General features: G+C 39.4%; 1 protein-coding gene across 3 annotated transcripts in view; it reads right to left on the bottom strand.

The window, feature by feature from the left end:
- LOC140736914 (dual specificity testis-specific protein kinase 2-like) overlaps positions 1 to 13,171 on the bottom strand; it is an 83,757-nt gene that overhangs the window by 55,191 nt on the left and 15,395 nt on the right. For all 3 annotated transcript variants that reach the window (XM_073062944.1, XM_073062945.1, XM_073062946.1), the window contains 2 exons: positions 12,126 to 12,412; positions 7,318 to 7,439 (listed from right to left, as the gene is read on the bottom strand). In XM_073062944.1, coding sequence (XP_072919045.1) covers positions 7,318 to 7,439; positions 12,126 to 12,344 — 341 coding nt within the window. In that variant the 5' untranslated portion in view covers positions 12,345 to 12,412. The remainder of the gene's footprint in view (positions 1 to 7,317; positions 7,440 to 12,125; positions 12,413 to 13,171) is intronic.

Here is a 13,171-nt window from a genome sequence, read left to right as displayed (position 1 = left end):
GGCTTACAATGAACTCCCTGGTTGCTACAGCCAAATATTGTAATTATAGTTGCTTCACCTTTGACTTTTATTAACAGCCTAAGTAAACAAGAACTAGCTTTAAATATAAAAGCAGAAAGAAAGACAATTTAAAAACCACTCAAACATACATAATATTGTCCTGGATCTTAGTGGTTCACATTCATTCATGTTAATAGCTAGGAAACAGAATAACAGAGTCACTACTCTGGATCTTTTCAATGATTTCAAGTTCCCTGGCCCGTCATCTTATTTTTACTATGCATGTCCAGTCCATGTACACCTCCATCCCCCACAGGAAGGACTCAAAGCTCTCCCATTTCTTTCTGGACACCAGACTCAACCAGTTCCCCTCCACCACCACTCTCCTCTGTCTAGCAGAACTTGGCCTCACTCTTAATAATTTCTCCTTTGAAGAAAGTGGGAGATGCCAAGCAAAAGGTATAGCCATGGGCACTTGCATGGGTCCCAGCTATGCCTGTTTGTCGACTATGTGGAACAGTCTGTGTTCCAAGTCTACACTGGTGGCTACCACATTCCCCCCCACCCCTTTCCTACACATCAACAATTGCATTGGTGCTGCTTTGTGCACCCATGCAGAGCTTGTCAACTTCATCAACTTTGTCTCCAACTTCCACCCTGCCCTCAAATTTGCCTGCTCCATTTCTAATACCTCCCTCCCCTTTCTTGATCTCTGTCTATCTTGGAGACAGCTTATCTACTGACATCTATTACAAACCATGGACTCTCATAGCTACCTGGACCATACTTCTCATCTTGTAAACTTGTAAAAACACCATCCCCTTCTCTCAATTCCTCCGTCTCCGCCGCATCTGCTCTCAGGATGAGGCTTTTCATTCCAGAACTAAGGAAATGTCCTACTCCTTCAAAGAAATGGAAGTCCCTTCTTCCACTGTCAATACTGCCATTAACCGCCATCTCTTCCATTTCACGCACGTCTGCTCTCACCCCATCTTCCTGCCAACATACCAGGGATAGAGTTCCTCTTGTCCTCACCTACCACCCACCAACCTCCACATCCAGCACATAATTCTCCACAACTTCTGCCATCTCTAATAAGATCCCACCACCAAGTGCACTCCCCCCCCCCACACACACATTCTGCTTTCTGCAGGGATTGCTCCCTACATGAGTGACCCCTTGTCCATTCATCCCTCCCCACTGATCTCCCTCCTGGCACTTATCCTTGCAAACAGAACAAGTGCTACACCTGCCCATACACCCTCTCCCTCACTACCATTCAGGGACCCAAACAGTCCTCCAGGTGAAGCGACACTTCACCTGCGAGTCTGCTGGGGTCGCATACTGTGTCCGGTGCTCCAGGTGTTCTCCTGCATAACTGATGACACACAGCGCAGATTGGAAGACCACTTCGCCGAGTATCTACCGCCAGAAAAAGTGGCCAGTGGCCACCCATTTTAATTCCACTTCCCGTTCTCATTCCATGTCTATCCATGGCCCCCTCTACTGTCACAATGAGGCCACACTCAGGTTGAAGGAACAGCAGCTTATATTCCATCTGGGTAGCCTCCAACCTGATGGCATGAACATTGATTTTTTGAACTTCCAGTAATGCCCCCACCCGTCCTTCACCATTCCCCATCCTCCTGTCCCTCTCTCACCTCATCTCCTTGCCTGCCCATCACATTCCTCTGGTACTCCACCCCCTTCTTTCTTCCATGGCCTTCTGTCCTCTATTAGCTTCCCCCTTCTCCAGCCTTGCATCTCTTTCACCAATCAACTTCCCAGCTCTTTAATTCATCCTTCCCTCTTCCTGTTCCACGTATCACCTTGTGTTTCTCCCTCCCCAACCTTTTAGCTCTACTCATCTTTTTTCCCCTCTAGTCCTGCTGAAGTGTCTCAGCTCAAAACATCGACTGTATTCTTTTCCACAGATGCTGCCTGGACTAATTAGATTTTCCCAGTATTTTGCTTTTGTTGTTTGGATCTCCAGCATCTGAAGACTTTCTCTTTGTGACTGGATCACTACTCAGATTAGCATTCATTATCATGCCATTGGAGTGCCAAAGCCTTTGTGATTCCAGTATTTTTTAAAAAAAGGGCAATACAACAGTCCAGAACATTTAATCTTAGTGACAGGTAATGGAATACCCCCTCTAAAATGTAAAAGAAATTCAAGACAAAAAGCACAGAGCAAATCAAATCACCTAGCTTTTAAAATGACATGATCAGGCATTTTACTGAATTCTTTCAATAACAACGTGTAGGTAAAAAAAAATAGGAAATCTGAATTTTTGAATTTTGAAGTTATCTTCCTTTAGACATTGATCAGTAGATTCACAGCCATAGGATGAACATACAGAGTCAAGGCAACAGAATAGATAACAAGTTAGATTCATAATAGAGGCTGAAGACAGTAATTCATCAGATATCTTTGAAGAGATGAGAGAGAAGATGTAATTTAAAGAAACAGAAATTTTCTCGGAAATCATCACTAAATCAGAAGTGGAAACTAAGAACATTTTAGTACAAGAATAACATCACAAATTTCTTAACATTTTTGAAGTAAATTAGGGAAGCAGACACATACACAAATCACTGAAGCAGCAGAGTGGGTAAATATAGCCATGATGCAATATTCAAACAGACCACTGATCAGTTCTGGGCTCAATATCACAAGGATATAGATCCATTGATTCATTGGGACCGATTGCTAGAACTCCACTAAACAATAGATTCTGGTTAATTGGGCCACCAGTTAATTTGTGCAGCAGCTTACTTAGAACAACTCTTAAAGAACCATAGTCTTCGATGTCTTAGTCGGACATCTCATCTTTTTTCCCCAGTCCTAATGAAGGGTCTTGGCCCAAAACATTGATTATTTACTCTTTACCATAGATGCTGCCTGCCAAGTTCCTCTAGCATTTTGTGCATGTTGTTTGGATTTCTGGCATCTACAGATTCTCTCATGACTGAGGATTCCCTTCATTTATTTGGGACACTATGCTGCTTAATTGGGGCAGGAGATCATTTCCTAACTAACATCAGTCGTATGCTCATTGTGTTGCCATTAGATACTACACTATGCTTACAGCCAACAGTTTTAATGTTTTTTTTAAAAAGAGTACAGATGGCCCCTGTTTTTCGAACATTCACTTTATAACACCTCGCTCTTACAAAAGACCTACATTAGTTACCTGTTTTTGCTAACAGGTGTTTTCACTGTTACGAGAAAAGGCAGCGCGCACCCCGAAACTGCATTCTAGCTGCCATTGCTTAAACACGTGTCTGTGAGCATCTGTGCTTTATGTCGATTTATTTTGTGCATCCATTAGCAAGATGGGTTTTAAGATATCCAAAAAGCCTAAAAGAGTTTGTAAGGGTGTTACACTTAGCATAAAACTAGACATAATTAAGCTTTTCGCTCATGGTGAACAAAGTAAGGACATTGTCTGTGTGTTGAACTTGCCTGCATCCACCATTCGCACCACAGTATTTATACACAGAGAGGAAGAATTGTAAAAGCTGCCAATGTTACTGTTGGTTCTGCTCGTAGCAAAGTGGTCTCTCTTAGTCGGCATCCAATAATGGATAAAATGGAAAGTATACTGCTTGAGTGGATTGATGGGTGTACAAAGCATGGTGTTCCATTATCTTATACTTAAGTCAGTCTTTTTAATAAGCTTAAACAGAAAGCACTGGACGATGGTGATGAAAATGTTGCGAAAGTGGAATTTAAAGGTGGTCATGGGTGGTTTGAACGGTTTCTGAGGTGAGGGCAGCTTCATAGTTTAACGTTTACTGGAGAGAGTGCTTCGGCTGATACTGAAGCTGCCGAAAAGGTCCCAGCAGAACTGAAGAAAATAATTACAGAAGGTGGTTTTTCATATGTGTTTAACTGTGACGAAACTACAATTTATTGGAAAAAATTGCCGACCAAGACATTTGTTTCGATAGAAGAAACTGACAGATGAAGAACTGATGCAATTGCAAGAGGAAAGGATAACAATCGAAACCAAACGCAGTAGCAAACGGCCCGAAAGTGAAGTCGTCCAGGAAATGAACGTGAAGCAATTGCGTGAGATTTTCGCTGCAACTGACAACGCTGCAATGATCGCAGAAAAGTATGACTTTAATTTTGAACGGGTACATAGGTTTAGGGCAGGTTTACAGGATGGTTTGAGTGCTTACAAAGAACTGTATGATAGAAAAATGTGCGAGGCTAAGCAGTCAAGCATATTGCTGCTTTTCAAGCCTTCCACATCAGCCACAGCAGACGACAAACCTCGACCTTCAACATCGAGGCAGGCAGGCAAGCATAGAAAACGTTAGTGACCTGCCTGCCCTGATGGAAACAGACGACAATGAGATGACACCCCAATCTCCTGTACCTCCCACCACCCCAACCTCCGACGACTCAGCCTAACACACCATCATCAGTGTGCTCATCGTCTTCCTGATTCCGTTAAGTGAAACTACCGTACACTGTACATATATTATTTCTACTTTATATAGGCAGTGTATTTTTATGTGTTATTTGGTATGATTTGGCAGCTTCATAGCTTAAAGGTTACTGGAGAGAGTGCTTCCACTGAGACTGCTTCTGCTACGCTAGTAGCGCTACATATGACATTATACGCTATGTAGTGAAATTTTCGCTACGCTAGACAGTGCTGCGATGATTGTAGAGAAGTATTTCTGTGTATTTATCATATCATTCCTGCTTTTACTATATGTTACTGTTATTTTAGGTTTTGTGTTATTTGGCATGATTTTGTAGGTTGTTTTTTTGGGGTCTGGGAATGCTAAGAAATTTTTCCCATATTAATAAATGGTAATTGCTTATTCACTTTACGACATTCAGGCCTACGAACCGTTTCGTAGGAACGCTCTACCTTCGGCTATAGCAGGGGAATTCACTGTGCTTATAAGACCATAAGACAAAGGAGGAGAATTAGGACATTCAGCCCCATTGAGTCTGCTCCGCCAGTCCATCATGACAAGTTTATTATCCCCTTTAACCTCACTCTCCTTCCTTCTCCCCACAACTTTTGACACCCTACTAATCATTACCTATCAACCTCCACTTTAAATATACCCAATGACTTGGCCTCCACTGACACACATGGCAATGAATTCCACAGATTCATCTCCCTCTGGCTAAAGAAATTCTTTCTCATCTCTGTTCTAAAGGGATGTCTTCAGATTCTAAGCCTGTGCCCTCTGGTTTTAGACATCCTCATTATAGGAAACATCTTATAAATATCCACTATCCAGGCCTTTCAATAATCAAAAAGTATCAATGAGGTCCCCCTCACCAGTGAGTACAGGCCCAGTCATCAAATGCTCCTCATACATTCACTTTCATTCCTGGGATCATTCCTGTGAACCTCCTCAACCCTCTCCAATATCAGCACGTTTTCTTAGATAAGGGGCCCAAAACTGTTCTCAATTCTTCAAGTGTGATCTGACCAATGCCTTATAAAGCCTCAGAGTTAGTTCCTTGCTTTTATATTTTAGTCTTCTCAAAAAAAGCTATTATATCAACATTATGAAGCCGATGGAATATTTTGAGATAGTCTTCAAGTGACTGATTGCTGGTGATTCAAAGATCGTTAACATAAAAAATGTCTGCATCTACTCTATTAAACCTTTTCCAGTTATTAAAGAGTGCAGAACTATGGTCCCAGGTGCCTATTAATAAACCCAATCGAAATTTAGTCTCAAAGTGTGAGAGAAGTTGCACATTCAAATCAAAGATCAGAGACAAGACTCAATTGACAGTGCATAAACGGGGGGGGGGGGGGGGGAGTGGAAATCTCTGGCTGATTATGAATGATTGAAGCTGAATATTTGACTGAAAACAATTAAGCCATTAACTATCTGGCACAATCTATAACAAGCGTAACAAATAATTTTGACAATCTGCCCAAACTCTGTTTAACAGAACATTAAAAACATTACATTTCCTGCAAAACATATTTATTAATTTGCCTTCTAATTTTCCAATTATTTGGCATAACCACACACACACACACAAAAGATTTGTGTCATAGCACTGGAGCTATAGAAACCAGAAGAAAATTTACCCAACCCATATACCTCTGGGGGCACAGTTTTAAAGTGCTTGGAAGTAGGTACAGAGGAGATGTCAGGGGCAAGACTTCTTTATAATAAGGGTGGTGAGTGTGTGGAATGGGCCGCAGGTGACAGTGGTGAACGCGGATACGATACGGTCTTTTAAGGGACTCCTGGATAGGTACATGGAGCTTAGAAAGATAGAGGGCTATGGGTAAGCCTAGGTAATTTCTAAAATTAGTACATGTTTGGCACAACATCATGGGCCGAAGGGCCTGTATTGTGCTGTAGGTTTTTCTATGAATATAAATTTTCAAAAATTTGAGCACCAATACTATCTCAAATCCTCTTCAACTGCTTATTTGTAATCCAAACTACTTTTCTTACTGCCACACAATTACTGGATTTGGAACTTTATCTCAAAGTATTTTCCCACAAAAATAATAACTACAACCACATCTGAATGTGAGCTCCAATAAGAAAAAATGCCATCCATAATTTAAATAAAATGATAAGAGCAAATCATGCCTTCTTTCAGCAGGTTCTTTGGAACAGGTTCTTGAACTTATCATATTTCTTCTGAGCTTGTATAGCTTTTCAACATTTCAGAACTACAGATCACTGAAAACCAAAACTGAGTTAGAAAATTATACATGTTAAAACCTCCCTCCAGGCACATCATCTTATGTTATGAAGGGATTATCAATGACATGTATTCTGTTTCAATTACACCACATTGAGCCACGCACAAAATTTCTTAACTATTTAGCTACACGTCATTCCCACTGAATATCCAAATACCCAACGAGAAAAAAACCCTGAATGAATAACTGACAGGAACAATTTGATCTTTTTCTTGTTTTCTGAGGCATAAACTACTTGGCTCAACCATCAGGCTTATGAATCAAATTGGATAACTTCACTCAACTTGCCATTATTGAAATGTTCCCACAACCAATAAACTCACTTTCAAGAACTCATCTTGGTATTTACTTATTTATATTATAGCATCTTATTGCGTTTGCCTTCTGCACTCTGGTTGAATGTCCTAGTTGAGTGGTGCTTCATTAATTCTGTTACTAGTTAATATTCAGCAGATTTATTGAATATGTGCATGGTGACATATGCACTTTGGTAGTAAAATTTACTTTGAACTTTAATTGAAAATAGCAACTCTCTTACAAGCACAACTTTATCAGAAAGGCAATTTTCTTCTGGATTAAAGGATTCACCATTTACCTGAGAATGTTGGGATGAGAAAGACGATTCATTAATTGCACTTCCCGCAGCATGTTTGCTCTATTACTGATCATTTTGTTCATCTTCAGTGCCATCACTTGCCCCGAAGTTCTGTGACGCACCTGTAAAATTTCAGATAGCATAGGAAGTTGACATTAAACAATGTGTGGATTGGAGCAGCCTGAGTTTATCTGGCTTTGGGAGACATAGGCACAAGATGCTTTTGAAAATAAATTTTCCTCATTTCTATTGTGCCTTGGTACATCACAATACAATTCACAAAGAACAAATTAAGTTGGAACTGCAGTTAACTTTAAGAGAGCAACAAAATGAAGCCAACTGCATTGTGTGCAAAGGCACAAATCAGGTCTCAAAAGCAACAAATATGATACTGCCCATTTGTGATAGAAATAAGCATATTAACTGAGCTAGAGTAAATTCTTGAAGAAGCTAGGAAAAGCAATGAACATTGAATTACAAAAGTATCTCTCTTAACTACTAAAAATAAACTTGTGCTTGCCCTATCTGAAGATCTTTTTCTCATTTAGTCCTTAGTTGCAACTGGAACCCGCAATCTTGTGAAGCTTAAGAGCATAATCAATTGAGCTGTGTTAGTAGTTCCAAGTGCAAATTACGTGGCTTTGAGAGTGAGTAAAGACATTAAAAAGCAGGAAACAATATGATGCTAGCTGTAGAATAACAATGAAAACCTTAAAAATAGGCAGCCCACAAAAAATGCAAATCAAAGATCACCCATTTCAGATTACCTGAATCCCAGTTTGCCAAGTACAGGTGAAAACAATGAAAGCTCCAGCTATAAACTTCCAATTCTTTAAGGCTATTGAAGAAATATCTGATTAAAGTGAGTACTAACATTGGATCAACACTCCATTAGACTCCAGGAAGAGACATGTTTGAACAACGAAGATGGATGACAGCCGACTTGATAGAGGTGTACAAGATAAAAGGCACAGATAGAGTCAACACCCAATGTCTTTTTCCCAGGCAGGCAATGAAGAAATAACAAGCAAAATAGACAAAGTTAAGAGCCCATGGTATTACAGAAAATATACTATGGATATAGCATTGGCTGATTGGCAGGAGGCAAAGAGAGAGAGAATAAAGGGAGCCTCTTCTGGTTGGCTACCAATGACTAATTGTGTTCCAGGGATGTCTGTACTGTATTGGGATCGCCTCTTTTTAGTCTATATGTCAATGATTTAGATGATGAAATTGATGACTTTGTGGCCAAATTTGCAGATGGTACAAGGTTAGGTGCAGGGGTAGGTAGTTTTGAGGAAGTAGAGAGGCTACAAAAGGAATTACACAGATTAGGAGAATGGACAGAGCTGGCAGAAGGAATATTAATGTTGGGAAGTGTATTGTCATGTACTTTGTTAGAAGAAATAAAAATACAGAATATAAACAGAGAAAAGTCAAAAATCTGAGGTACAAAGGGACTTGGGAGAAGTCCTCATGCAGGATTCTCTAAAGGTTAATTTGCAGGTTGAGTCAGTGGTGAGGAGGGTAAAAACAATGCTAGTATCAATTGCCAGAGGACTGGAATATAAAAGCAAGAATGCAATAATGTTGTTTTAAGATACTGGTGAGGCCTCACTTGGAGTATTGTGAACAGTTTTGGGCCCCACATCTAAGAAAGATGTATTGACACGGGAGAAGGTGCAAAATGATGTTTATGAAAATGATACCAGAATTGAAAGGCTTATCATAAATTTCAATGAGATCCCCCTCATTCTTCTGAATTCCAGTGAGTAGAGGCCCAGAGCATTTGATGGCTTTGGACCTCTATTCACTGGAATTCCGCAGAATGAGAGGGGAATCTCATTGAAATCTATCAAATGTTGAAAGGCCCCCAGTAGAATGGATGTCGAGAAGATGTTCCCTATGGTGTGTGAATCTGCCAGAGGACACAGCCTCAGGATAGAGGGACCTCCATTTAGAAAGGTAATGAGGAAGAATTTCTTTAGCCAGAGAGTGATGAATCTGTGAAATTTGATGCCATTGGGAACTGTGAAGGCCAAGAAATTGGATATATTTACACAGAAGTTGATAGATTTTTAATTAGTCAGGGCATGAAGGGAAGGCAGGAGATTAGGGCCGAGAGAAATGGATCTGCCACGATGAAATGGTGGAGCAGACTCGAAAAGCCAAATAACCTAATTCTGCTCCTAAATCTTATGGTTCAAAATGAGAGGACATACTTTTAAGGTGATTGGAAGCAAGTATAGGGAGATGTCAGAAGTAGGTTTTTTTAAAACTACACATAGTGATAGGTACATGGAACACTGCTGGGAGTAGTAGTAGAGGCAGATACATTCTGGATATTTGGGAGACTCAGAGAGCCACATATCTGAAAGAAAAATGGAAGGCTATGTGTGAGGGAAGGGTTACATTGATCTTGGAGCAGGTTAAAAGGCTGGCACATCCTGGGCTCAAAGGCATTTGCTGTTCTGTACCATTCTAAATTGTATGTTCAAAACAGCTCATTTAAAAATGTTTACACAGTTATATGGCTTCATCTGTTTTCACTGATTCACGGAACCACCATGAACTCCATCTTTGCAAGTATATAAATTTACATCTATGGTTATAGATCTTTATACTAAAACAAAGCTAATTTTCTTTAAAAGGTGGCTTAAAGTACATTTGTGTACAAAACAGATGCAACGTTTAGGCATAAACACAGCAATCCTGCTTGTCGACTATTTCAGCAAAGTAGTTAACAGAAGTGACACAAGTTATCTGCACATTTCAACACATTTACAATAAATCCCATAAAGACAGAAGAGTTAAAGCTCAAACGATGCAACTCAGATGTTTGTCACTTCACTATGCAGATTTGGTAAAGTCATATGATACAGTTGTTAACAGTTCAAATGTGCATTCAAGTTTTCCAGAAACATCTGTACCAATCATTTGTATTACATACCATTATGAAGTTTGGAGTTTACTGAACAACAAACAAGCTAATATGGTTCGAGTGATTATTAGTGGGATGTTCTGAATTATGCAATGAATTATGATTGAAGAATAGTGATTACAGATTCATTTTCAGGCCAATTTTTACAACTCCTACGTGCCCCTAAATTGTAATGAATAAGGAACAGAAAAACATCAATAATTGAACAAGGAACTACTAACAAATCTTTTGTTTAGGTTTACAGAAATGGTTAACACAAAAATATACATCAGCAAATTGTTTAAGGAAAGCAATTAATTTCTGTCCCTTGATCTATTAAACAATTCCCACAGCATTTTAAGTTTGCAAGGTCAAATTAACAGACCAGTAACTAATGAGCTCTGTAAACCAAAGATTGCAAACTTCAAGCGAAAGGAACAAAACTAAACCATACACAACAATATTAACATGGGATCCAGGGAAATTTGGCTGTGCAGATTCTGAATTTGCTTGCCCCATAGAAGGCAGAGGGGTGTTGAAGATTAAGTATATTCTGCCTGCAGGTCAGTGGAGTTCCAAGGGATCTGTTCTGGGAACCCTTCTCTGTTATTTCTATCAACGAGTTGGATGAGGAAGTAGAAGGGTGGTTTAGCAAGTTCACAGATAATACAAAGGTTGATGCAATTGTGGATAGTGTGAAAGGTTGTCGTAGGTTACGAGACATTGACAGGATGCAGAGCTGGGCTGCAAAGTGGCAGATGGAGCTCAAACTGAAAAACTGAAGTGATTCATGGGGGAAGGTGAATTTGAAGGCAGAATCCAAGATTAATGGCAGAATTCTTAACAGTGTGAAGGAATAGAAGAATCTTGGGGTCCACATCTATAGATCCCTCAGAGTTGCTGCACAAGTTGATAGGATTGTTAAGAAGGTGTATTTTATGTTGGCAAGGTAATGTTACAGCTCTATAAAAACCTGGTTAGACCACAGTTGGAATGTTGTGTTCAGTTCTGGTCACCTCATTATAGGAAGGCTGTGGAAGCTTTAGAAGGTGCAAAGAAGATTTACAAGGATGCTGCCTGGATTAGAGAGCATGGCTTGTGAAGACAGGCTGAGCAAGCTAGGGCTTTTCTCTTTGGAGCGAAGGTAGACAAGTCATGCCTTACAAGATAAAAGACAATGGATCAAGTAGATAGTTAGAGACTTGTTCCCCAGGGTGGAAATGACTGATACAGAAGGCCATAATTTTAAGGTAATTCAAGCAAGGTAGAGGGGATGTCAGAGGTACTTTTTTTAAAAAAAAACAGTGGCAGGTACATGGAAAGCCCTGCCAGAGATGGTGGTAAAATTAGATACATTAAGGGCATTTTTTTAAAAAAACTTTGATGGGCACATGAATTATAGAAAAATGGAGGTCTATGTAGGAGAGAAGGACTAAATTAGTTTTACATTAGGGTATAAAGATGACACAACATTGTGGGTGAAAGGGTTTGAAATGTACAGTGCTGTAGTCTTCAATGCTCCATGTATTAAAGCAATACTGGCTAGATCGCAATACAGAGGCAAGTAGCAAGTCAGAAAAACAAAGGGTACAAGAATTTCCTCAGTGAATTCACAATAAAAGTTTTAGTCATACATTTTAAATACAAATTGTATTGTTCCAAGTCAGATTTCCAAATTGTTTTGCCTTTAACAAAGCAAGACATCATTTTACTTGAACAAAACATTGCACAGCAAACCACCAGTGAGCATACAAGTGCTCTTTGCATCACCTATTTTCTTTTAGCTCTGTAAAGTATTGTAGGGTTACAACAAAAATCAATAAAGCTCAGTTTGAAAATTCACATTACTGTCACAATATTTTTTTAAACTGAATAATCACATACTGACCTTGTAGACTTCAGAAAAAAATCCAGATCCAATTTTTTCACAGAAAAAGTCATCAAGCCTAGTAAGTCTGGAGACAGCACTACTTAAGGCTCTGTATGACGAAGGAAACACTGATGTTGATTGACCAATGGCACTACCATCCTTGCCGCCATCAAATTCTTCCAATCGCTCATGTCTTAATGGTAAAACTGCTATTGAATTTCTTTTATTTCGATCCATTCCAAAGAATTCAGCCGGTGTGACTTTCACATTTTAGCATCCAGATTCTTTACTTATTTGGACTCACACTGAAGAGAGAAAAAAATATTTAGTAATTCAGAGGTCTACAGTTAACTCTCACATAATAGTCTTAGCACAGTATTTAAGAGTTCTGGATGGCAATTCAAAAATTTAAACAAGGTCCTCCTATCTAAAACTGAGGGAACATTTCCCTTTGAGATTAGCAATGTGTGCATAAGGCATTGGAAATCAGTTTCCAAACAGTAGCCCTTTTCTCTAGTTATATTATAATTAAGCTCCATAGCCAAGTCAAATACAATTCTGAACATCATTGCATTTTCTCAACAACTTAAGAAATCTCCCTACATTTCTAGCTCAAATATTTTTCACAATTGCAGCTGCAGATTCATTTTTCACTGAATTTTTTTTTATATAAAAGAGACAACTAATTCCACTAGAGCTGGTACTGAGCTCCAACATTTCCCATTAGGAATAGCCAGGATATATCACTGCCAGAATTGTACATTTGGCAACCAGTGTGAAAGCAGCATAAACAGAGCCACGGGAGAATGTTCCTACTTTATCAGCAGCGGACTGCTTTCCAATTCCGATAGAATATTATCACTATTCCAACCTACATACTTAAAAGCTAGGCTAGATCTGCCAACAATTAAGTCTTTGAAAGTATGACTAAAAAAACATTCTTGAGTTAAAGCAGTTTCAGTGAGATAAAAACTTTCAATTTCATGCTCAGTGTATTAATTAACAATTCCCAATCCAGCACCTTGTCTTGTGGAAAACACTGAAGTTTCCCCGCCCCCACTAAG

Source organism: Hemitrygon akajei, chromosome 12 (assembly GCF_048418815.1).
Source record: "Hemitrygon akajei chromosome 12, sHemAka1.3, whole genome shotgun sequence".
In the NCBI taxonomy this organism is placed as follows: domain Eukaryota; kingdom Metazoa; phylum Chordata; class Chondrichthyes; order Myliobatiformes; family Dasyatidae; genus Hemitrygon; species Hemitrygon akajei.
The sequence above is the reverse complement of the archived record's forward strand: the minus strand, read 5'-3'. Positions and strand labels throughout refer to the sequence as shown.